The sequence below is a fragment of the Podarcis bocagei genome, assembly GCF_964188305.1.
Source record: "Podarcis bocagei genome assembly, chromosome: 8".
Taxonomy (NCBI): domain Eukaryota; kingdom Metazoa; phylum Chordata; class Lepidosauria; order Squamata; family Lacertidae; genus Podarcis; species Podarcis bocagei.
Genome location: NC_138133.1, coordinates 4982941 through 5009305, shown reverse-complemented (window position 1 = coordinate 5009305; position 26365 = coordinate 4982941). Strand labels below are relative to the sequence as shown.

Here is a 26365-nt window from a genome sequence, read left to right as displayed (position 1 = left end):
TTGATACCACCATTTTACATGCTAAAAACACTAGCAGGAACTTGAGGGGAAAAATCTACTAACAAAGTATGTGAGCTTTTAATATATAAAAAATAGACATCAAAAAAATTGCACATTTGTTACCAGGAGCCCGTATTATGATAGTTTAATACAACTGAATAGGATCAAAATAGATCAGTTGACTTAGACATCCCCTTTATTCCTCCTCCCAAGATAGAACCAGAAGTGGCAAATGCAGCATGCCACAGAGCCCAATAAACACAACCTGTTACCTTGAATTAATTTCCGCTCCAGCATTAAGCAGGATCTTAATAATATTAACATATCCCCCAGATGCGGCAAGACTAAGAGGTGTATAATCAGACACATTCCTGTGTTCTTTATTTGCTCCTCGTGCCAGCAGTAAGTCAACAACCTGAAAGGTACAATATTAGCAGGATCAGGGGATAACAATACTCTGGCACTGGGTGGAATTCACAAACAGCCAAACTGTTAAATCTATAAATAGCTAGAATACAAAATGGCAAGTCAGGGAACCAAGGTTCTCTTTTAATCCTTTCTTTTCCTCAATGGCTATACAAAGAACCAGTTGCCAATTGTCATTAGAATATAGAAATATTATGGCAGCAGAGCACTCCTCCAAATTAGTTTCACTAGTTTGTACGTTTCTAATAGTACTGAGAATCCTACAATAGTCTATATCAAGGTTTCCCAAAGTTGGGTCTCCAGATGTTTTGGGACTACAATTCCCACCATCCCTGACCACTGGTTTGCTAGCTAGGGATGATGGGAGTTGTAGTCAACAGTTGGAGACCAAAGTTTGGGAAACCCTGCTCTATATACAAAAAATCCACAGAACAGAACACTGGTCGCTTACCATGAAGGCTCTTTCTGGTTTGATGTGGAGGCATCCAGAATGGGCTGTCTTGTTGTACTGCCCAGGACACGGAGTACTCATGTGACCTGAAATTGTGTGGCTCCAGACTCTTCTCCACTTTCCTGCCTTGACCAGGAACAGAGCTCTCTATTCTAGCTTCCCTCTCTTTCATTCCTGCAACAGGCTTCTAGGACTTCAAGAATTTCAAAATCGTGGCAAGTGTGTGATCAATGGAAATGTAACATTTGTCAAAGCCTCTAGATTGCATTGTGAGGCTTGAAAGCAGCAAAGTACTGATTCTTTTCCCCCTGCAGATCCCAACATGCCCTTTTTTGTCTGATTGCATGGAGGAAATTTTCCTTCTTACAGAGTGCCATAGTTTTCTTTTTCCTTTTCAAATGGATCTTGGAGAAGGCAACAAAAAGGTACTAGTGACAAGAACTGGAAAAGGTAAAACTGGTGAAGGTGTAGAAGCTACTGAAGTCACAAAAGGTGCTGCAGAAGTGAGAGAAAGGACATGGAAGATTCAGCTCTGTTCCTGGGCAAAGCAGGCTGAATAGTAAAATCTCTCTTGGACTCAGATCTTTTATACAGTTACAGGTGGGATGTGGGTGGAATCGTAAGGTCAACAGTTCAAATCCGTGCGACAGGGTGAGCTTACTCTCCTGCCAACCTAGCAGTTCGAAAGCATACCAGCATGAGTAGATAAAGCGGTACCACGGCGGCAGGTAAACGGCATTTCCATGCACTCTGGAACTTGTCAAGGTGTTCCGTGCACCAGAGGTGGTTTAGTCATGCTGGGCACATGACCCAGAAAAGATGCCTGTAGACAAACACCAGCTCCCTCGGCTTGAAAGTGAAGATGAGCACCACACTCCATAGACGAATTCGACCCAGGAGTCCTTTACCTTTTACAGTTACAGGTTGCATGATACCTGCCCATCCTGAGCAGTATGGGGAGTATGGACAACCCAACTTGGATGCCTTTTTCACACCAGAGAAGATTTTGAAGAATCTTGTTTGCCAGACTGACAAAATCAAATCTATCAAGAGCCATTTTAAAGAATGTTTGTAGGAAACAAATTTCTACTACTGGCAATCCACAAATTAAAAAATTAAACATGTTCAATACAATATGTATACTTATAAACTAAAATATACCCCAAAAAAATATGTTTCAGGGAGCAAGGGGACATATCAGGCTGCTACATTCATGATCTCTTCTCCTAATTTAAGACTAGAGAATGTGATAGATTATAACATTTACCTCTTGGCGTCCACCAGAGCATGCTAATGAAAGTGGAGTGTCCTTAGTACGTTCAGATTGTGCTTCTATATCTCCACCCTTGTCTAGAAGGATCTCTACAACACCAACATGTCCAGCAGTTGCAGCTAAAATTAGCGGTGTAAATCCTAATAGAGATTATTATATTAGAAGCCATTTTCAAATGAGAGGCAAAGAGGTAGAAAGAAAAGTTGTGTATTAAAACCAATAATTCACAATAAATATTGGCAATGGAAATCACTGAACATTCAGTGTTTGAGTTTGTGATAAAGCACTTGTGGTGGGGGACAAAAAGCTAACAAGAAGCCTCTGCTAAAAAAAACCATATCCTCCATTCTCAGTTAATGCTCAGAGTTCCATATAACAAACATTAAATTCCCCCCAAAACTGTTTCAAAGCAGTTTTTCTTCTATGAGCTAGAAAGTTATGAAAAATAATGGAATGTCCAATATCCATGCATCAAGCCCTGAAAAAAATACCAACAAACAGCAGCACTTCAGTAGCTTACCCTTCTTGTCTCTGTGTTCTATACTGGCACCACGTGCTATCAATACAGAGACGAGCTCTTCGTGACCACCAGCACATGCAAGAGTCAGCGCAGTATCGTGGTTACTCTCCGTCTTAACAGTAGAAAGGATATGTTAGGTTTACTACATACACACCTTATTACTACTCTGTTATATAACAGAAACAACTATTATGACAAAAACAGCTTTGTAACTTATCTACATTACTCACGTGGGCATCGATGTCAACTGAAGGATACGTGGGGAGCACAGATTGAGAAGTGACACTCAGCGTTTGTGAACAAGGTTCAGGTGTAGGCGATTCTGTAGCATGTGAAGAATTGGAGCCAGTAGGCACTCTGCTATTAACAGCTGGAAAAAAGGATAACATTTAACATCACTTGCATAAAGAGCTCCTTTCCCAGAGAAATTATGTCTTATTAATTACTAAACTTGTTATTGAATAATGAACAGGGAAATGCAAAACTGTACCCCAACCCCAGAAACACTTAGGATAGATTTTCACTTTAAATTTTGTACTCTGGTGTGTGGGTGTGAGTGGGTGGGTGTGTATGTATACACACTCACACCCCTAAAGAGTGTGAAGGGCACATATGTAAGATCTGAAGCATACCCCTTTAAAATATTTGGAAGCAGGCATAGGAAAAGATCTCTCCTCATCCCCCAAAATCAAGACAGGCATCATATTTTACATGTGTAGCCCCCTTCAAACTTGATGGACTACGCTGGTATTACAGACTTCAGCTATGGTTCTATCTGACTTTCCAGCTACACTCCTGAAGCTGCACAATAATAAAATACAACATGTAAAGAACTGACTCACAGATACCCATTTTCAGTGAATTTTGATTCTAAGTAAAGCAAGCTCAGCGAAAATTAATTGCAAACCTGCATTGGGTAACTCAAGGTCCTACTATTATAGGAAAAAATCTCTACACATTTTCTCTGAAACATGCACACTTTGACACTATTACACCCCTCTCTATATTTGCCTTTATTCTAAATTAAGCCTCAAGTATTGTAGTCTTTACTTGCAGGAGCTGCTCCAGCTCCTTGATCATGACCAGAACTGCACATAGTATTCAAAGTGTGATTGTGCCATAGATTTATATAAAGACATTACACTATCATATGTTTTAGTTTAAAGGATTCCAGCTGCCACATATTAGGTTAACATTTTCATTGAGCTATCCACCAAAATTAGCTACTGAATGCTCAGATTCCATTAGGAGTTATGGTTTTTCACTCCATCTTGCACAATTTTGCAGAATTTGTCACTGTAATACCTATTCACCCACTTTGGAGAGCTCCTTTTGGAGCTCTTCACAATCCCTTTTCATTTTTGCTGCACTGAAAAATTTGGTGTCATTAGAAAATTGGTCACCTCAACTCCAAGTCATTTATGAACAATTAAAAAAGCACCAATCCTAATATAAATCATTCGGCAATGGCCATTCCTCACTTTCTCTTTGTGAGAACTGTCCAGTTATTCCTAATTCTCTCCTTCCTGCCCTGTTATTTGTATATATTTTATTTGTATATATTGCTTGTTTTATGTTGCTATGGCCGTTGGCTAATGCGAATAAAGTTTACATATAAGCAGGTGACACTTTCACAATTCACATTTTGTGTCTTAAAGCTAACTAGGCCAGATTATTTTGTTTTACAGGAAGTAAGATGTATGAAACAATACTTAACCATCAAATAGTACTAAAATTGTTATGTCAACTGCTTATAAAAAACTACTGCTATGAAAACATTACCTTTAAGATTAAAATTCCCATCTGCTGAATGGTCATTACACACTGGGTTAGATCCACACTATTCACACAGAAAACCATGCTGGAGGAAAGTGGGGAAGAAATTTTCACTGATTCCCTATTCTCTTGTTCTGGAGTGGTGTTTGAAATTCCCTGGGTGACAGGTGCATTTTGCTGCTGAAACAAGTCCAACTGCAACTACATGGAGATTTCTGGGTGCCGTGTTGGCAACTGACATTTCCATCGAGCCAGCTGACTCATGTGTGGCAAAAGACGCATGTCGTGCTTCTGTGCTGCCATGCAAATCATGGACCCCTTGCTGGGCATCTTAGTCCTTTATCATCACATCAATAAAATTAAGTGTGTAGCTGAGTACAGATATATTTGACTGTACTGCAGCCTTTCCACAGGCCACCCAAATGGAACTCACAGACCACAGTTTTAAAACCTCTACCTTAGTCCACAGTTAATACTATTTCCAGTTTCTTGCATACTGGCAGTGTTAGAAAATCAATATAAGCTAGGAGTCAAATGGCTCCTTTAACAAGGGTTACAATCGCCAAAATGGAATGCCTAGTTGCCATTTTTGGACCAGATGGCTTGAAAGTCCTATTTTTCGAAACAATTTTTTGGCTCCTGAAATTCATTCTGATGGTACCTGACGTTTCCAACCATCTGGATGTGCATGCCTGGGGATTCTCGGATCCCGACTGTTTTCAGACACTAGCAACACAACCTGTATAATTCTATCTGCTATATTTTATCTGCACAGTCAGGATCCAAGAATCCCCAGGCATGCACCTCCAGATGGTTGGAGAGATCAGGTACCGTCCTGGCGCCTAGGCATCTTCACTTGGCGCAAGTGGCTGATAGCCAAGTGCAAAATGTGCCAGGCGAATTTCGAACGCTGCATACTGGGAGAAGTGAATTGTTGCAAGAGCAAGCTACTGTCAAGCAATGTAGCTGAGATAACAGAATTGTAATATTGGAAGGGACCTGTAAGAGCCATCTAGTCCAACTCTGACTAGTGGTCTTGCTAGCTAGGGACGATGGGAGTTGGTAGTCCAAACACAGCTGGAAACCCCAGTTTGGGAAACCCTGATCTAGATGAATCCTCTGCTGGATCTTGGCCCTTTCTGCAAATAAAAATAAGCCTTTCCATTTGCATGAGGTCAAGTCTGGATCCAACCCATTCCAAATGAATTGAACACATGAAAGTAACAAATGTAAGCAATAAATTTCAATATTTCCATACCAGTTATTTTTAAAAACAACAACTGACAATGCAGTCTTCTTTACATTGAATGAAACGTAAATACAAAAAAGGGTATTCAAATGGATGGAAGATTGAGAGTAAACCTGACTGTACACAATGTATACCATGACAATTTTTTCTTTAAGTGCCATTCAAGTAGGGAGGACACTTGTTTTGGTTTCACATTAAACCTTGAGGTCAACTGAACTTAGGCTGATCAGAGTGGTATTAAAAGCAGTAGCTTACACTATAGAAATTGAGTAAAAAATTGTGCACAAAGCTTGCTACTATTTTCCACCTAACTTGCAACAACTTTCTACACCAGGGATGGACGACCTGTCTCCCTCCAGAGGTTGCTGAACTTCCACCTCTCTTCATCCCTGACCACTAGTCATATTTGCTGAGGCTGCTGGGAAGTGGATTCTGACCACCTCTGGAGGGCCACAGGTTCCTCATCCATGTACTACACAAATTCCAGCAGCAGGACAAAGTAGTACAAAAAAGGAGCACAGTGTGAAACAAGAGCTCCTGAGAGTTTTCCAGTTTACTATATAAAACTTTCACCAGCTAATTGTTCAAAGTTGTCAATATTGGCTGACAACACTGTACAGGTGGCGATCATTTTGCATGCGTTCAACTGATGCACAACTGACTGCTTTTGGAATAGGCCAGAATGGAGTGAAAGAGGGTTGGCTTCTGTGCACTCCGCTGACATGCTCAGGGCCAGGAACGCAATCCCTGTAAAAATCGGGGGGAGGGGGCTGTATAGACATATGAGTGACATCTCATCTCTGAACCTGAATATACCGTATTTTTTGCTCTATAAGATTCACTTTTTCCCTCCTAAAAAGTAAGGGGAAATGTGTGTGCGTCTTATGGAGCGAATGCAGGCTGCACAGCTATTCCAGAAGCCAGAACAGCAAGAGAGTTTGCTGCTTTCGCTGCGCAGCAATCCCTCTTGTTGTTCTGGCTTCTGAGATTCAGAATATTTTTTTTCTTGTTTTCCTCCTCCAAAAACAAGGCACGTCTTATGGTCTGGTGCGTCTTATAGAGCGAAAAATACGGTAACTTCATAATTTAAATACACCAGGGAATCTTCGAATTTGTTTCTGAAATTTATGTGACATCCCTGAAATTGATGCTTTCAACTTCCAAGTTCCCAAATCAGTTCACACTTAGTCACATAAGACACCATACCACATACATTTAAAAAGAGTTATCTTTTTAAAGACATAAAACACTAAAAGCGACCCTGAGCTGTGCTTTCACAAATCATTGTTAGCCATTATATACCTACAGAAGTTAAGTTCACTCAAATCTGCCCAGAAAAATGCTGAAGCGTAAATGATTGGAATATAAGATTGGACTAGATTGCAGTTGGACTAGATGATCCTCAGGGTACTTTCCAACTCTACAGTTCTATGATCCTTCTATGTTTTCATTTCTGGTGGACAACTTAAAATGGGTGCTTTAACTTTTGAAATGTAAGTATGTATTGCACCCATGGTCAATGTCAGCAGAGACAATATACAAATCTTTATGGACCAACTGAAGTGACATACCGTATTTACTCGAGTCTAATGTGCCATCAAATCTAATGTGTACCTTAATTTTCGCACTGTAATTTGGCCAAAAAAGGTGAGCGTTAGATTCGAGTAAATATGGTAGTATCAGGTTACATTACAAGAAGGCACTAGGTAGAAAAGACAGTACTTGTATTTATAGTCCGATCATAGCCAGTGGCAGTTTACAGGTAACAAGCTAGTGGTACGGTTACTGCCTCTAAAGAATTTACAATTTACACAGATAAGGGAGCAGATTGAAAGTATGGCAGAGAACCCCAAAGGTGACATGGAACAATTAAATAGTCTGTGTCTCAAATAGGGATGAGAACAAGGAGATGGGGCCAAAGACCTTGTAGAAAAATTGCCCGAGAAGGGATTTGTAAGGAAAGAGGTGGTATCATGTAAATGTTTGGTGAAAGAGTCACAAGGGAGAACAAGGAACAATGGGGGCATTTAAGAGACCATGGAACTGACTGCATCACATTCCACAGATCACTGAATTAACCATTGCCTATCCAAGAATACAGTTACGACATGAAATTAAAACTTACTGTTTTGCAGTGCTTAATTTCGAGGACTCATCTGATATACAGCTACAACTTGATTAAAGAGAATTCAACTGATCACCCTTCTCCAATCTCTCAGAAGAGCATGCAGCAAGCAGGACAGACACAGGAATACAAGAGACACTGATATACTGATTTCCTACTCCTTCTACCTCAGAGAAGGAAACTAACGCAGCAAGGCACAAGAGAGGGGTGGTATGGCACACAATGGAGGAGTAATAAATGTATGTGTGCACCCACACCCACAATCCTCTGGCATTTCACTTCCAACAATGATCAACTAGATGCACCTGCTCTTTCCCAGCAATAAGCACAGCAGCTTTCATTGATCACAACATCCTCTCTCTCTCTCTCTCTCTCTCTCACACACACACACCCACCCCCCGCCGCCTGGACAGTTCATTGCCAATAAAGATCTATCAACCACCAGACACAGCAAGTACAGGACCCTCCTTCAGAGACCAATGGCCTTTTTAAAGAGGTAAGAAGAGGCACCAGCAGTTCTACGTCTTCCTGAAGCATGATGTTGGGAAGAGAGTGAGCAAGCCATGAGCCAATTTAACAAAAAAAAAGGAGAAATGCTATGATTCTCTGACACTTCTCACTGAGTAAGCAGAACCTGAGAGCCAAGAAGAGCAACAGAGAAACGTGTTACAGTGCCATACATACAAAAGGGTAAGGAAAATTTAACTGGGCAAAAATTTAATCCAGACATTATGTTTAATCAAATTATGTTGCTGCTTTCACATTCATAATTGTATAATTTATGATCTGGAAAGATTACAACATTCCTCATTCCCAGGCAAAAGCAATGTGTCTTGCTAGAAGAAGAGCTGCCATCGGTAGCCAGTAGTTATGTTCTATAAATGAAAAGGACTTCTGAAAAAAGAAATAGGTGCATCTCTTAACTGCGTTTATGAATAAAAGCAACTACTAGCCAGCTCAACAAACACACAAGATGCTGTGATGGCTCATATAAAAATAAAGACCATTTCTTGCCAATGGGTACTTAATGTACAGAGAGAGAAAAATTGCCTACATACAGGATTTTTTTAAAAAAAGTATGTGAAGTCTGGTGTATGAACACTTGTTGCAATTAAATCATTTACATGTGTACTAATAAAACTATTTTCTTCCTGCCCAGGGAGAAATTTTGAAATTCATTTCTTGGTATGTCATACCACTATTTAGGGTTGATTGAATTAAATAATAGGAACTTGCTATTCTTAAACATGGATACTTTGTTTACTTATGAAATTTGAAATTTACACCTTTGACTTACTACAGGTTCCTCCCCCCCCCCCCAAAAAAAAAAAAACTATGAGGGGAATGTTATGCAAGGTTTTTGTTGCAAGAAGTTCTCAGAACACAGGGAGCGTACATGTTTGGCTCTTAGACTTTCACACTTTAGATTTTGAAATCCAAGTGTACACAAACTAAGATCTGGTTGCATACAAGGGAACGTACATATATTTTAGGGAAGACGGTAGTAGTCCTAAAGTAATTAAATAGCTGAGCATTTTACCTCATGTAAGCAACCTACTGCCTTTATTTCTTTTACGACTATGATGGCAAAAGTTAGTTCTCCTTCCACTGGGGGATTCTGGTGAAGTTTTCCCATTTTTAAAAAACAAACGAAACAAACCTAGATTTATATTTAGTACTGTCCTAAATGGGGAAATTCAACAAAAAATAAACATTCAAATATGCACTCCAAATGTGGCCTTTACCAACAATGGTTAAGAAATTCAACAGCTTCCCCCAAAATCATAGTAATCTGAATTGAAAGCTCAATGTGAAATTTAGTGTAAATCCAGTGAATCAATGAAATAAAGTATAAATGAGTATTTGAGAGCAGGGGTGCTTAACACAAAATTCAAAGTTATAGGGCTTTGGTATTTTCCTACTTCCCACAGTAGCTGTGGAAAATATTTCACCATCTTCTTCTCCATAAAAGAGAATAGTTGCTTATATATGACAAGAAGACATCTACACTGAAGACAGTGTTTCATCTCCTTTTTGTACCAAATACTGAGTACCTGTTGTTATTATTCTTAAATTAAATTTGTATACTGCTCTATACAGTGGTGCCCCGCAAGACGAATGCCTCGCAAGACGGAAAACTCGCTAGACAAAAGGGTTTTCCGTTTTTTGAGCTGCTTCGCAAGACGAATTTCCCTATGGGCTTGCTTCGCAAGACGAAAAACGAAAACGTCTTGCAAGTTTGTTTCCTTTTTCTTAACACCGTTAATACAGTTGCGACTTGACTTCGAGGAGCAACTCATAGAACGCGGTGTGATAGCCTTTTTTGAGGTTTTTGGTGATTTTTGAAGCTTTTCCAAAAGTTCTTTTAAACTTTTAAAACTTTTTTTGGGGGGGGTTTGGATTTTGGGTTGGGGTGTTTGGAATTCAAGGACTTGGTGTTGGGGAGGGGTTTGCAAGAATCTGGAAGCTTGTGTGTTTTTTTCTGCATTTTTATGATTTTCTGGGTTTGTAAGAATCTGGAAGCTTGTGTGGTTTTTTTCTGCATTTTTATGATTTTCTGTGACCATTGGGCCACTCTGCTGTTTTTTTTAAAAAATTCTGGATTTGAATTTCTGTGTGGTGGGCGGCTGGGGGAACAGTTGGGGAGGGGGTTCTTCAGCAAGAAGCAAAGAGTGGAAGAGGAACCTTCTTCGAGTTGTCCCCCAGAGTCTTAGAAAATGTACTATACACTTTGTTGATTTTTAAATGTTTTTCTGTCATGTTTAGAAAATTAATTTATTGTTCTTTCAATTTTTGAAATGCTCTTTACAGTATGTGTGACTTTAAAGAGCACTTAATAAACTCTTGTTGTACCAAATTTGGCTTTGTTTGGACTTTTTTTTACCATAGGAACGCATTAATTGAATTTCAACGCATTCCTATGGGATTTCGTGCTTCGCAAGACGAAAAATTCGCTAGACGAAAAAACTCGCGGAACGAATTAATTTCATCTTGCGAGGCACCACTGTATCTGCAGGTCTCAGGGCAATTCACAACATGAACATTACATTCAAACTGCATGCATGAACACTCCAGCATTGCTTTTATATCACCAGTTACTCTTACATCTCATTTCCTCTGCAACATTCCCACCACCACTTGCCCAATTCTCACAAGGTGCTGTAGGCAATCGTCTCCCATCCTCAAGAGCATATGACAGATTTAAAAAAATAAAAGAAATATTTCAGTCCCTCCCAATTCAAGTCATCAGCAAGTCTACTTTCTTTGTCATCTTTCGTCTATTACTGAAATGCTAGACATGCTCATTAGTAGTTTAGAAGCCAGTAATGTTGATACATATATTTCCTTTGAAATAGCAATTCCATTAAAAAAATAATGAAGTTTAACCATTAACCAATCTTGACTCAAGTTGACTCAAAATCTGGTCAGCCACATCAAAGACTGCATATTGATTACTATCAGGTATGACGTTAACAAGGCAATACTTATAAGTATCTGCATATTCTTCTAACATATGAATCTGCCCATTAAGCTGATTCAGACACTGCAATGAGCACTAGTATAGTTCTTCTCGGGGGTTTTTAAAATCTGGGCACTAGAGAAAATCCCTAAAATTACAGCTGTTCCTCCTTCCATGATATATGCAACCTTCCCATTCATTTTACTTGAGCAAATGAGGAACAGAGAACTGCAAAGTCTGGTGTAGGTTTCAGAAACCTACATATTCAATAAACCTAACAGCTTCATAATCTTTCAAAAAGACATAAATCATAAACAGTACACAACTTTGGCAAATTAGTTTAACTGAGCTCCCTTATTAAATTTAGTAAGTTCACTACACATTTTCCAAACATCTTCACACCAATTCAATTTCAAGTGGATTTTGGCCTACTCAAAATTCTGATTTCCCCCAATGCTGAATTCTAACTCTCCTAGTTCCTGGTTGGTGATATATACACTATTAAAATTTAAGTTTATTTAGTATTTGCTTCTCTCAATCAGATTTATCAGTCACATATTGACATCAAGAAGCCAAATCAGAATGAGATTTATTTTTCCTGTCCTCACTTTGGCAGAGTTGAAGGGAAATAGCACAGAGCACATGGTTACTGCTGGTAAGTTAGATGGGAAATCACTTCACTTACATGATATCCATTTCAAGCAAACTTCCAACAGATTAGACAGCACCAGTTCTATGAGATATCATCTATGAAAATGTATCCATAAAATGCTGGCACAATAAAAAAGTAAAAGACACTTCATTTAGATCCATAAACATTTTTCCTTTCTCCTACAAGGGATTCTGTTATGCTGCATTTTATTTCTGAACCCAACCCAGCCAAAGGAAATCTTTTTTCTTGTTTTATCACAACTGATAGTATTACTTTATTGAACATGAGCTAACAGGGTCATCAAGAGGGCTACTTTCCTCACAAGAAGAATAACTTAACATTTAATAAGCAAAAACTAAATTTACAAGTTAGGTGAGGCACCTTTCACATTCCCTTTTTCAAATTCAAAAGGAGTATTCCTATTACATAACACAAAACAAATATAGTTTCAAAACAAAACCAAGATCCATCCAGACTGTAGTAGACTCAAATAAACACTGCTATCTACAGCTTCAACATCTAAAAGGAATGGCCACAGCAGTTTTAGTTTTGGAGTTTTAGCATTGGTTTTAGCAGTTTAGGATACAAACGCAAAGGAAAACTATATTCTGCCAAAGACAGTAAAGGAAAATGGAGCCAGCACATCATTGCAAACTCCACAAGGGCAAGCCCTTTTCTTACTTTCAGCCTCACAAATTATTCTACAATGAAGGTTAAAGCTTGCAGTCTATACATAAACCACACATGTGGTTTTTCTTACCTAGCATCTTACGCTATTAGTCTTAATCAACCATTCTTATTTAAGATGTTAAAATGGTGTGATAGCTAAGCTGACAATAGCTAGTGTAAGCTAAGTTTGTTCCTAAGCAGGACCTATCATCCCCTTTCTGCTGCAAGTATTTCTAGCGCTGCCATGTAGTTAGAGCATATTTCAAAGGGTTCATTTTCACAAGCATACGATATTCTGATATTACTATATATGAATGAGTAAGCCTGTAGGTTAATTTCCAAATAAAGCTGCTGGTGTTTTAATACATCAAAGTCTCCTCGCTATCCCTACAGAGGTGTGTCAGATCATACAAATGGCACCTTCACATGAGTGTTGAAATCATGAGCCCAGTGATACCTTCAGAGGCAAGTGTCAACTAGACATATTTGCATAACACCATTTGGTTTCTTGTAACTAGTTTTCCTTAAAAAGTTACTACTACTGAAGTGGAAGCCCAAATGATTGATATAGGAAGATTTCAATATAGCAAAATATTAATATTTAACCTTTGATAAAGCAACCCAAATATTTGGGAATTTATAACTTGAATGTCAACATTAAAAGCACTAAGAAAGAAATATATTTAAAACAAATATTCCCCAAAGGGAAAATTGCAAGAGGGAATGAGGGCAGAGGGAACGGAGCACACACATTAATGCAAGAAAACATATTTCTCAACCCACCTGCTAGCAGGTCATCAAGAGTGTCGGTTAGCGTCTGTGCTGGAGTGGCAACCATTAATCCGTCTGGTTCTTGAACTAACAGCCCCTGACCATGTCCTGCAATTGGCTGCTGTTGTCCTACATTTTGCTGATTACCTAATACTTTCTGAAGTTCAAAAGAATCTGTCCCATTACAGCCTAGGTTACTTGAAAAATTACACTGTGGCGTTGACAAAGGTTGGAGAGGGACAAACCCGGTTTGCTTAGCAGATGGTGGAGAGTGCTGCTGCTCATCTTTACCTGCCAGGATTCTGTCAACCTGCCATAACTCTGAAAAGCTATCCCCAGGCAGACCCTCATTGCCTTCCACTTCTGGGAGGACACCTGTGTGTGGGCACTGCTGCTGATGGGTAAGGGGCGACTCTGTCTGACCTTTGGTCTCCAAATATTCTTTGGTAAATTGCTGTTGTGTTTTCATCTGTAATTGCCTTTCCACCTTTTGCAGCTCCTTCAGTATTTTCTTCTTCTTCTGCACTTGTTCTTCTCTGTTCTTTTTGAGCTCTTCAATCTTATCTTTATTCAAAGGTTCACCTTGAATTAACTCCAATGATTTAAGCTGTGCTTTTTCAATAGCGCTAATTCTCTGTCCAAGTTCATTCAGCTTGCCTTCAGTTTCTTCCACTATACATTCCAAAGGCTGGTAGGGGTGAAAAGGTGACAGTAGCTCCTGATCTGCTACCTGAAGGGAAGTTGACTTCTGCTTGGATGTACCTAAGCACACGAAAAATGTTTGAAAAAATGCCATGCTGAGGTTAACCCATACCTCCCCACGCTTTCCCCACCCAAAACTTTATAACTAACCACATTAGCATAAAATAGATTAAAGTCTACACCTCATATCAGGACAGACAGCACAAGACAGAATTGTAATTTTAAAATGGACCCTAGCTTCCAGTTGTAAAAAAACTATGTTAATATTAAAATACAAATGTGTCCCCTTAAATATTGTTTATCAAATAAATAAAATTATACTGCAAAAAAATACAGAATATTTACCAATGTCTTGACTACTAACGTTCAGACAGACAAAAGCAGCAAAATCCTATAAATACGCTGCAACACTAGAGACTTAACTTGCAGAACACACACAACATCCAACACATATGCCGCTCTACCTATCTCTGGGAGTTGTGCTTTAAGAACATACTGTAAAAATTGCAAACAGCTATATTCCTCAATAAGGACCAATGCAAAAATATTGAACACGTATTAAAAGCAAATGAGCATTTGCTGCAGAAAGCCCTGTTTCTCTGAACAGTTCAGTTCAAAGGTTTAAACGCATCACAAAAGGCATCTAGAAAGAAATAGCTATCCTGTATCAGTACCTCTACAAATTCAAGTCATCCTTTGCTCAGAGCTTTGCTGTGCAGATGTCAAAAGTCAATGTTACATTAATGCACTATTTTTTAACCCCCCCAAAAAAATATTAGTTTGTGCGTGAGGGAGAGGGAGAAAAAGAAAAGAAACTACTAAAAGATACAACATTTAATGGGGTGAATATGCAATTTCAAGATGGCCTTTATGTACCCTGAAGTTTCAAAATTACATGGCAACACTCAAGCTGTTCTAATAATCTCAAACAAGTTTATTTGACAAGACAGAGCATTACTACTACCGACTTTTAACACTGTGTTTTGACTCAGATTTTATGATGCTCACAGCAACTCTTATACTACAACAAATTTAGCTAAAAATGAACTAATGCGTGGGTTTGGGGCTCTATAGTTATATATATTTTCAATGTCAAGTTCTTAAAATATGCTTTAAAAAGTTAGAACTGTCTTGATGCAAGATTAATTGAGCTTTCCTATCTTTGGAGTTGTGCTGAGGCATAAAACCTTGCAAACCTATAGGCACAATTAAATTATAATGCCTTAATAGGACCAGTGTGATATAGATTAAGGTAACTGACACCGCCTGCAGTATGAAAGTCACACATTAAGCCAACTTTAAAGCTGCCAGCACACCAAGTAATTAACTGTACCACTGTTATGTTTTTATTTTCTCAACCCATCAGGACTGTTAATTCTATCAGTCATCTGAAGAGAGCAGCATTTGGTCACCATTCACCTTCATTATGAATCTTTTTACATTAACATATGCCACTTTTTATTTGAAGAAAAAACCTAAATTCATCTGTATTACTCTAAGAATAATATTAAAGTGAACCAAGTTTGGTCACAGCTCAAAGCATAGACCAAAGACTGTGCTGATTTGACTTTAGGATGGGATTTGTATATGTCAACTCTCCCCCTTTACTCTCTCCCATCACATATTTTTGACAGTATTATTATTCTACTGGGATCCAATACAAATAAACATTTTGAATATTTCAAAACTACTACAAAAATATTATATTGATACCATATACCAAAAATATAATCTAACAACAAGCTATAGGGTATAGGTACATTGATTCTCACAAGGTTAGCCTAGTAAGGAATTTAAGTTATCAGGAAGTCCAGGATGAGAAAACCAGAGAGGCGAGATACTGTGCTCATCACAGAAAACAGATGGAAGTTGTAGTACAGCAATATCTGGAGGGCACCATGTTGATCACACCTGGTATAAGCCGAGGCAGAAGAGCAATGCTGGAGGAAGCTTCATGTATAATTGTTTTCTAAAGGAGCATCAAAACTTGTGTCAGAGAAAACATGTGCCTTGAAATATCTGAATGGCTAAGGTGAAATATGTTTTTGGCCATCTCAGAGGAAGGTAATATCACCATTATTCACAAGTTGGCAAAAAGTAGGTCTCTTGGGCCTTGGCATTTGTGTTATCAGGTGCCACAGGGCACTTTTTTTTATCCCTAACAATATTTAACATCTACATAGAGCAGCTGGAAATGGTTGTTATGGGCTTTGGAGCAGTGTCAACTCTTCTCTGCAACATCTGAATTATAATTGGCTATGTGGGCTTTGGACCAGTGTTTGGGCACAGGAGTGGGATGGATAAGGGCCAATAAACTGAATTTAAGCCCTGGCAAAAAGGAGGCCCTGTGGAAAAGTGGTTCCCAGGTCTGGGAGATACATCAGTTACCTGTTCTGGACAGACTTACACTCCATCTGAAGCAGCAGGTACTTTTTACCAGCTTTGTTTCGTAAGACAATTATAGCAGTTTCTGGAATAAGATAGCTTGGCCACAGTAGTCCAGGAATTGGAAACCTCAGGACTGGATGACCTACATGCCTTGGCCTTAGCCAGAAAGGTGTAGAATGCAGCAGCTAGGCTGTTAACTGTAGTATCCCATCAACCCCATATACCACTTCTGGTGAGAGTGCTACACTGGCTACTAATATGCTATAGGGCACCATTCATCATTTTGTTTTGGAGGAGAAGTCACTCCACTCCCACAATTACTGTTATATAAAACTTTTAGATGCAGGGTTGAATCTATTGTTTACTCTTAATTGCACACTGCTTTGATATCTCCTGGCTGTGACACAATTTATTAATCTATGAAACCAATAACAAGTATAACCTTTCTAGTGCAAGTACAGTAAGCCCATAGTTTATGTGCATTCAGTTTTACACGTGTGGCCAAAAAGAAAGTGAGGGGAAGCAGGGTTCCAGGAAAAATGATTTTGCAATCCCATCCGCCATTGAAACCAATGTATTTTGACTACACATGGTTTTGGCTTTAGGCATGATCCTCCGAACGTAACCCCTTTGTAACTCCTGCAAGGGCAAGAGTCATGTCTGAAACTGTCGTGATAACGGCTTAACCCTTGCTTCTTCATGTGCTTAGTTGGTGCCTTCTGCCAACTAAACTGTTAATGAATGAGTAAAGAATCCACTCATTTGGTCACACAGCTCACTTGTATACTGCAAGTATACACTGAAACTGACAGAAAGCATGAATCCTGTAGACTAGACCAAATGGATTTTTGAACATTTCGCTTTGAAATGCATTTAAGCAGAGTGTCCGTAATGGGAAAGACCTAAACTAAACTAAACTAAACCCCAACAAAGAACCCCAAGCCAGCTGCTCAATGTCTCTGAATTGCCAAAAACTTTGCAGAAAGGAAAATATGTTTTTGGTATTCCCCTGTCCAAAATTTAATGAGCTTTTACCCATGAACTCAGACTGAGAGTATGATAAATTGCACTATAGCTGAATATAGCTATATATTAAGGTAAATATTTTTTTAAAAAAATATATATATGCTGATGTACTTCAGCAGTCAGTACAACTCATAGCTATCAGGATAAACGAGGCTTAGCATCACCCATAACCTCACTCTCCAGGCAATATAATTCACAACAATAAAAACATGGAAATTCAGCTCAATTCTCAAGTCCCTTAAGTTGTTCATGGAACTTGAAGGCCCAGGAATCCAAAACTAGAACTTATCAATATGCCTTCAAGTATTTAAGTTCTAGAAGAAAATGGTGTCTATGATCCATAAGATAAAGGTTGTCAAAGTCATGTCTTAATTTGTAATCAGAAGGAAAATTGGAATGGCTTTTTTTCAGAAAGAATTACGGTACACTAGCTGCCCAAAAATTTCATAGATTTTAATTTCCATCCCATCCTATCCCTAGGGCTTGGAGCAGGTATATCATGAAATCAAAAACATAAAAAATATGCCAGAACTTCATAAAATTAAAGTTGTAATCTTCAACTCAAAGCCCACCCCAATTAACCCTGTAGGACTTCTAAAGAGTGGGTTGTGTCTGGGTAAATCACAAAGAGGAATTTCTGTAAGTGTACAGTCAATGAGAATGAGCTTGCTGGCCTAATGTGGTGTCTAGACAAAATATTTTAGAGGGTTTTTTTTTTAACAGATTGAGGCAATTACAATGAAACATCTGAGAGGAAGCCATTTGAGGCTGAAGCAATTTTAAGACTTTATAAAAGTTGAAACCATCTTCAGTTGAAGGCAGAAGACACGGGGAAGCTTAACTGGGATAGTGCAGCCCTGATATAGTGTGCACCCATTGACTAATTCCTTCCTCCGCTACGGTCATTTATTACTTCAAGTCTTATGTCATATTGAAATTTATGAGTAGCTACACAAAGGTTTAAATCAGAACTAAATGGAAGGGCCACAGCTCTTCGGCTAGTAAAGCTAACAAAAACACTTCACATCTCCACAAAGTTTTAGGTGAATGAATCCAGCAGTACCCAAACATGCACTTCTGAACAACTTGAAAAGACAAAAACAGCCTCTTCCCTCCAATCCCCTGGCAAAATCCCTTTATTTTCTCTTGTGTAAGTAAATAGTCTAGATGGATTTCTGGAAAAGAGGCTTGGAAAAAGGGGTAAAAGCTGGGAAACTATATTACATAACACATTTCGGCTAATGGTTATGAAAATGATGGCTTCCAAGCTGAATTGAGTTCTTGACCTTCTATTTTTTTTAAAAAATGTGATTTTTGTAAATTCCATGCAACACTGTCCATAGTTTTAGCTCAACTGAAAAAAATAAAAAAATGAAAGCAGTATATAACAAAAAGTTGAAATTAACACAAAAGTAAAATTTGTAAATGATACTGGTACCAACTAAGAAAAGGAATTGCACTTTTGACAGTCTTTATGCTTACAGGCATTTCAAGTTGGACATCCACGAATGTACTCTAGTAGTCAGTGGCCTCAATCATATTTAACAATAAAGCACGATCAGAAACAAACAATGGCTTAGCTCAAACGAGCAGCTTGTGCGTGCGTGCGTGCTGCTCTGTTATGCCTGCTTTGTTTGTTCCTTTCTAGAGCTGGAAAACAAACTATTGGAGCAGCTGCCTTAGTGTCATATGCAAATCAGCGCTCATGGTTTGTTTCTCCCAATCAAATCATGAGTAGTAAGCCAGGAAAAAACCTTTGCATCCACTTGCGGTTTGTCCAGAAAGAAACAAACCACAAGCACAGATTCACACATAATGCTAAGCCAGTGTGCACCAGCTTGTTCAAGGTAAACCATAGTTTTGGGCTATGGTTTGTCAATACATGTGAACCAGGCCGAAGTATCTGTTGAACTGACATGAATGTAGATTTGCTATATTTGCATCTCAGAGGTACACACTTTGTTTGGCATTAACAACAGATTTTTGTTGTTGTTTAGTCATTTAGTCGTGTCCGACTCTTTGTGACCCCATGGACCAGAGCACGCCAGGCACTTCTGTCTTCCACTGCCCTCCGCAGTTTGGTCAACCTCATGCTGGTAGCTTCGAGAACACTATCCAACCATCTCGTCCTCTGTCGTCCCCTTCTCCTTGTGCCCTCAATATGCCAGCAAGTTTGGAAAACTCAGCAGTGGCCAGAGGACTGGAGAAGATCAGTCTACATCCCAAACCCAAAGAAGGGCAGTGCCAAAGAACAACAGATTAGTTCTAAACAAACAACTGGAAAATGACACTGACATCTGAACAACCAGAATAACTGATTAAGTGCACTTCCAACCAGTATTTGCTGGCACTGGGAGCTCTACAATGGCACAAAGAGAATTTCTCCAGATGACTCAATACTGCACACTGAGTGAAAATGAAGAATGTCACTTCTTGGTGGCAACATTTCCAATTTTGTGTTTTCAAGACATGCTGTGCTACATCAGAGTCAGTTGCCTTCACATTGTATATTCTTCACAAAAACTTCTTAGTGGATATGGTTTTATCTGTGAGCTTGCCTTCTCCAAATTATTAATTAGGTGACGGTTCTCTCAACAGGCTTTCAAATGCTGAATTTGCTGTGAAGGTGAAGTGTCCCACCCAGTAAATACATATCACCTTCCTATCAGGACTAGTCAGAACTGGATGAGGCCCTTGAAGGAAGCTGACAACTTTATTGCTGGCTCCAGTATATATATGGTTCAAAGGGAATCAGTATATACAGAAGAACCTTCCCAAGACTACCACGCTCAAAGACATCTAGCATGAGGCTGCAGATTCAGAGGACCCAATATGCCCCAACACATCTTGTCCACCAGCTCCAGATTCTTCAATATCACCCTCAGGACTTGAGGTGACTCAGTATCTAAGAAGCCATTTAGAATGAAGGCGTAGTGCTTGCCTGTCTGATAACACAAGGCCTCAAAATCCCTCACCTGCTAGGCAGTTCCCTGACTTGGCTGGTAAAATAGAAATCTGAGCCACAAATCAATCATGGTAGAATGGGACAGAGAGGGTAGATATTCTGTTGCTGAATCATTCAGTTGCTTGTTGAATACTTCATTGATGGGTATACAGTGCATTTTCTGTGATGTCACCCACATCATCTAGTACTTCTACAACATTTTGTAAAAATGACACAACCTCTGAAAATCTCAGTCTTTTGCATATATAATTCTACAGAACTTTCTGTATAACACGTAGAAGTAACCTTATGTCTGCTTCATGTATTGACATAAGAATTACATCATTTTGTCTTATTTGATGACTTTCTACTGCATATGAATGTCTTCCAGCAACAATTTCCTTACTGCACAGAGTACTAAAAACAGCTCCCTGGGCAAAAACATGGCAAGATCAGCCTTATTCAAAGCTACAAAATTCAGCCTTTTGGAATGCCTGTTCAGAGCAGAGTTAGTGGGTTCTTTGTGGGCTAAGCTCAGCATACCGTTTGCTCATGTGGTTTGGTGCACAGTGAAACCCAGTCCAATGTCTTCTGTTCTTAATTTCTTCACCTTGCAAATTCCATAGACAAGATCCTGTGCAGCACACTTAGTACTGAACATTTGGCTTAAGTGTCATCCTTCAAGAACAACCTAATCACCTTGTAGAAGTCTCAAGGACATACAGCAGCTGTTCTCTGTGCACTTTATTGCATCCTCTGTCCTTACAAATAATCCTGTATAAGCTGGCATTGTCATAATACTATAGTGCTTTAGAGCTATATAAATTAAAGGCAAATACATGTTATCCTACTCCAGTGCATACTGGGAAATAGTTATAGTTTTGTCAGTCTCCTGGTTTTCAAGTACTAGATGTATCACAGATGTACGCTTAAATTTGCTGAAATTCATCGTCTTGGGGGCATTTTGCAAGAAGTAGAAAGAAATGGAAAATGTTCTGAAGCTAAGATAGGGGCTTTCCCTTTGTGCTGCCTTCTACTGCAGTTATTCAGAATGACAGTGACAGTGGAAAATGACAGTGGAAAACTCCTTAGCCAGCATTATACAGCACTCCCAATCATCATTCAGGTGGAATTCTTGACTTTCTTCATCTAGACACAATTCATTAAGTCATCATGTCATAAGGTTTGCTTTCCGAGTCTTGGTATGCCTCAGTTGTGTCCTTAAAACACTAAATAATATTTAGCTCAGCTGCCGTAAAGTCAACCACTGCAGACTGACTACCACTGTAGTCAAGATGTGCAGCTTGTAGTATTTATCCACTCGTGTCTATAGCCATAACCTATGTGCTTCTTAGGATGTGCACATCAGTGAAAGCAGCATAAAGTAATCTGCCTTTATCTTTTAGCAACACATGAGATTTTGTCTTGAATGGTAGTGCTATTACCACCATTCTTAATGGAATTGTTTCTCAGTCTTCTGCGAATGTTGGTTTTTAGTCTTGTTCATATATTGCACTTGTTTTGTGGCATTCTATTTTCGTAATGTAAAGTATGGCCCAATGTTCTATAACTATTATAAATACTGCTTATTCATAATAAACAATAAAGCTCACTGCCTAGAGTCACACTGAACTTTGAACTGTGTAATTGTTTTCCAGTCAAAAATTGTTTTCCAGTCATATTGTGGTAGTCAAGCAATTACTTTAACAAATTTGAAGCAATATTCAAAAAGCATTTACACATAGGGAGAAGTACAAAATTCAAAATGGTGCTGTTCTTAGCATTTCCCCTCTTAAGTTAGAAGGTCAAACACTCACAATTGAGCTTGGGGAACTAACGTTTTTTGCTTCAGTATACCCAGGTCATGCTAAAAACATTGTTTCCTGTCTTTTATCTCAAAATACTCATTTACAGTAACATTTTCCAGAAATGCACCTGCCTTCCAGACCCAAAAGAATGGTTTGGTTTTAAGTTGCTCCCATTGTTTCCCACAGAATAAACAAGATGAACTCCAACATAGCTGTTTCTCACCCCAGCACTGGAATCAGAAGGGGTAGGGCAAAGATTTAGCCTCCAATCACCTCCCACAGTGTTCAAATGCAAATATTTGATTTCTGCCATTTAAGTGAATTGTTGCAATTTATTCCTATGGGGAAAAATAAACTGCTGCACTTGGGAGGCAACAGACAATGTGTGTGTATGTGTGAAAAAGATTTACACTGTTGTACTTGTAGTCAAGAGATATTTGCCCAATATGCCTAACACTAGGTTGCTCAGCCTCCTCCACCAAGCACACAATATCTGCATGCAATAACAACCTAATGTGGAACCAAAAGGCTCCCCCACCCCAAATCTGTTGCCCCATTTGCAGGCAGACAAGCTGGGAGATCTTCAAAAGTATTTTGGGGGGGGGGGTTGGGATTAACTGGTAGACATACTTGTCTCTTTTTAAATAGTGTTTTTAAACTACATCCATGAGTGGTGGTGCAATGCCTCAAATACTGGTAGGAAGCTGCAATTTTGTAGACAAAATAGGGCACTGGGAGGCTGCTGAGACGAGTTCTGCTGATCCTCATCAGGTTCCACCACCACTCAGTTCAAAGCCTGACCTCCTTTGATACCGTTTGGCAAACAAGCCACTTGTTTGCTCAGCTATGGTGAGGTAAGAATTGACATCAGGAGTATGAGCAGGGAAACAGTCCAAAAGTGTGGGGTGCACCCCCCCTTTTAAGGCCACAAAGAGATGTAGCTTCTGTGGATGTTATTTGGAGCTTCCAAAAATGTCTATAGCATCTCATGCATTCCAGATCACTTCTTTCTAATCTAATGTATAACAGAATATAACATTTTGGGACAAAATGTTCAATTTTGTTCAATTTGTATTATACCATAAAATTCTAAATGCATAGCACAAGACAGTTATAATCATTGCTAAAATTCCACTGCTTCATCATAACTGAAATATGCTGATATCTAACATGCTATATACAGCTGAGGTCAGAACCTCAATCAAACTGTTTCAGTAAAACTGGCTTATTGAATGCAGTCTCTTAAAAATGCTCTGAACTTCAAATGACCCTTTAGGTTGAATCACGAATGCCAGTGCCCATGTTGCCAAAATAGCACCATCAACGAACAAGAGGAAGCTATCAACAGGCCTGGAAGACTCCCAAGGTTCACTGAAGTACAAAAATGTAAGGAGGGAATGACCCCTTCCAAAAAAACCCAAGTCCAATTAGGACTATGCTTAGTTGCCATGGAAAGCCAGCTGACTGCTTGAAGGAGGATGCAGAGTAAATGAAATAAAACATCCTGAACAAAAGCACTACATACTAATTTTTTTTGGTAGATCTCACTTGTGCTCTTCACATGGTTTTAGAAATTGTGCTTAAGGTGGCCACTCATTTTTACAAAACAACCAGTGTGATGCTCCAATCCAGAACACAGGCACTTATGGTTTCCTGTCAAAACCTCCTAGCAGTTTATGGCCCCCAACACATGCTGTTTGCAGTAGCCAGCATCTTTAGAAGCAAGTAGCAATTGGGAGGTAGAAGTTTTCAACAGAGACTGGAACAGGGCTCCCATCCCAATGATGAATATGTTCCAGACTGGGGCCCCAGGGCTGTTTTTATTTCAAGCTAAGTGGCCAGCTTGAACACATGTAACATGCAGTTGGCCCTCAGAGAAGCATCGCTAGTACAGAAGTGGATTCTGCTCTACTTCATGAATCATGAGAAAATTTTACAAAAATTGTATTTAACAAAGAGTTGAAGAGGCTTAAAGGCCTGGCAGTTACAAGTGTTTATGCATATACATGGATAAGAGATCCATTTCCATTTTATCAGAATACACCACTTTGTTGGCTGCCCTATGGTGTGCACTACCTCACAGAGACTAGGCCCAGTGGCCACAAAGGACAAATATTTATTTTCTATACTGCCTTTCATCCGAAGATCACAGGGAGGTTTACAATACAAAAATGTAAAAACATATAGCATAAACAAACTAAAGCAACAAACCCCCTCACTGAGAAAAAATATTTATTAAAAGAAAGCTTTTCTAGTAGTGGCTTCTAAAGAATGAAGCTTCCTCTCCACTTGCAACGCTGCCTCTCTTTCAGGAGACAGTGGGAATGAGCATGGTACACTATTTTGGGAGGGGATCATGGACAAGCTGCTAGGTTATTATTTTTGTGATGCATTAGATCTATTTATTTTTTTCAGGATTACCGTTTTTATGGATTTTTACCCACCACCTTGGGAGCCTTTTTAAGTTCAGAGTAGGAAGCCTTGTCTGGTGCTCTGTTCTCAAACTGAAATGAGACACAGGCATTTATCAAGAGAAATGACATGCGAGTGCTAAGGGGGCAACTTGCTTCAGTGAGAACAGTTCATTTCCTTGTCATGGCAACAAGATTTATAGGTAGCTGAACCTTTCTTCAGCTGCATAAATTTGATAAATTATGCAAAATATTTTAGCCAACTAAGGGCTTCAATTAGGAATTTTCTGTCAATGAAAAGCAGTTTTCATGGATGAAAATATAAATTTTGAAAAATGTGGCTAATGTGAGTTAAAATCCCAGAAGGCGAAGGTACGGTTCAAAAATATTTCTAGTGTTTGGAGTCAAGAATTCAGTACCCTGGCAGAGCTCCTTGTCTTTCTTCAGGACAAGAAAAATCAGAATAAATCACACAATCCACTAGGTGAAATAAAGTAAATTACTGGAGTGCTCTATATGATACAAATCTTTTCCATGAAAATAATTTGGATGCCTGTGTGCAGAATTCATATAGCAGCCTATCTTAAGTTTGCCTATTATATGTGAAGCACTTTGAGCATTTAGAAAAAGCATTATATATAACTTGTTATAAGAATGTTTTGTTTAACCTATTTTGAGGATCTCAGTGTTCCCTTAAAAATGCTTACCCAAAAATCCCAACTTGTCCAATACCTTCTCATCTTTCTGGCCTTCAGTACAACTTAGCTCCCCTACTCTAAAACCTTCAGAGAGAAGCCGTCACATTGTGTGCTGCACAGCACCTACCATATTCTTTACACTAAATAAATATGCAGATGCATCAGTTTTAATTAACAATTCTGCAGTGATTTTGCACTGCAAAATTCTGTCACTTCTGAGTACAACCGTGCTCACTTCACTTTCTACCAGGTATTATGCTTTATTTAATGGACTCTACAAACATTTGATTAATCACATTCATAGGTCTCCAGAAAGGTTATACATACAAACTTGTAAGTTCTTTGAAATCTAAGTTGACTCACTCACTTAATGCAACTGCTTTCATTTAACAGCTGGGCAAACTGTCCAGAATGAGAAAGAACAAACTGTACAGCATATGAACCACCAAGCTGAATACGGTCCACTAGCCATGTATTTCACAAACATGGTGAAAACAAATGAAGACTGTGGTGTGTGTGTGTGTGTGAGAGAGAGAGAGAGAGAGAGAGAGAGAGAGAGAGAGAACGAGCACGAGAGAGAGCACGAGAAAGCACATATGAGAGCATGCGTACATCAAGCATTTGCTTGACACAAAACATGTTTGGCTAGGTGAATCACAGATTTTGCTAACCCAAGATAAGACATTTTCTGCAACAGGTACACAAGGAGTTTCTTTGTACTTCAAAATTCTGCAAAATACAGAATTTCCTATTTGACCTCATTTACAGCAATAATAAAATCAGCTAAGGAAATGTGTAAATGAATACTACAGTTGGTCACTGTTTATTGAATCTGTCACACAATTTTTTACTACTGGTGAAGATGCAATTTTACTGCCAAGTTCAGAAATCTACTAAATCTATTAGAGGCAACTTCTTACAAGTATAACTAAACATGGTTTGAGTATTTTACTAAAGTATGTTACCAAATATATTATTCAACTAGTAACTAATGAGCGGTATTCAGGAGAGTTTTT

At 38.9% G+C, this 26365-nt stretch overlaps 1 protein-coding gene and 1 long non-coding RNA gene across 11 annotated transcripts in view; both read right to left on the bottom strand.

The window, feature by feature from the left end:
* Window positions 1-26365, bottom strand: part of LOC308593654 (ankyrin repeat and KH domain-containing protein 1-like) — a 93051-nt gene that overhangs the window by 33227 nt on the left and 33459 nt on the right. For 9 of the 10 annotated variants that reach the window (XM_081206119.1, XM_081206110.1, XM_081206112.1 and 6 more), the window contains exons 15-19: window positions 13385-14134; window positions 2901-3040; window positions 2671-2782; window positions 2145-2290; window positions 273-415 (exon numbers count right to left, since the gene is read on the bottom strand). In XM_081206119.1, the coding sequence (XP_081062245.1) occupies window positions 273-415; window positions 2145-2290; window positions 2671-2782; window positions 2901-3040; window positions 13385-14134 (1291 nt within the window). The remainder of the gene's footprint in view (window positions 1-272; window positions 416-2144; window positions 2291-2670; window positions 2783-2900; window positions 3041-13384; window positions 14135-26365) is intronic. The other variant, XM_081206111.1, reaches the window with a different exon arrangement.
* LOC308594039 lies at window positions 3058-11246 on the bottom strand. Its single transcript, XR_014011256.1, has 3 exons — window positions 10823-11246; window positions 6768-9910; window positions 3058-6501 (listed from the first exon to the last, which is right to left on the bottom strand). It is a non-coding gene; the product is annotated as an uncharacterized lncRNA (long non-coding RNA).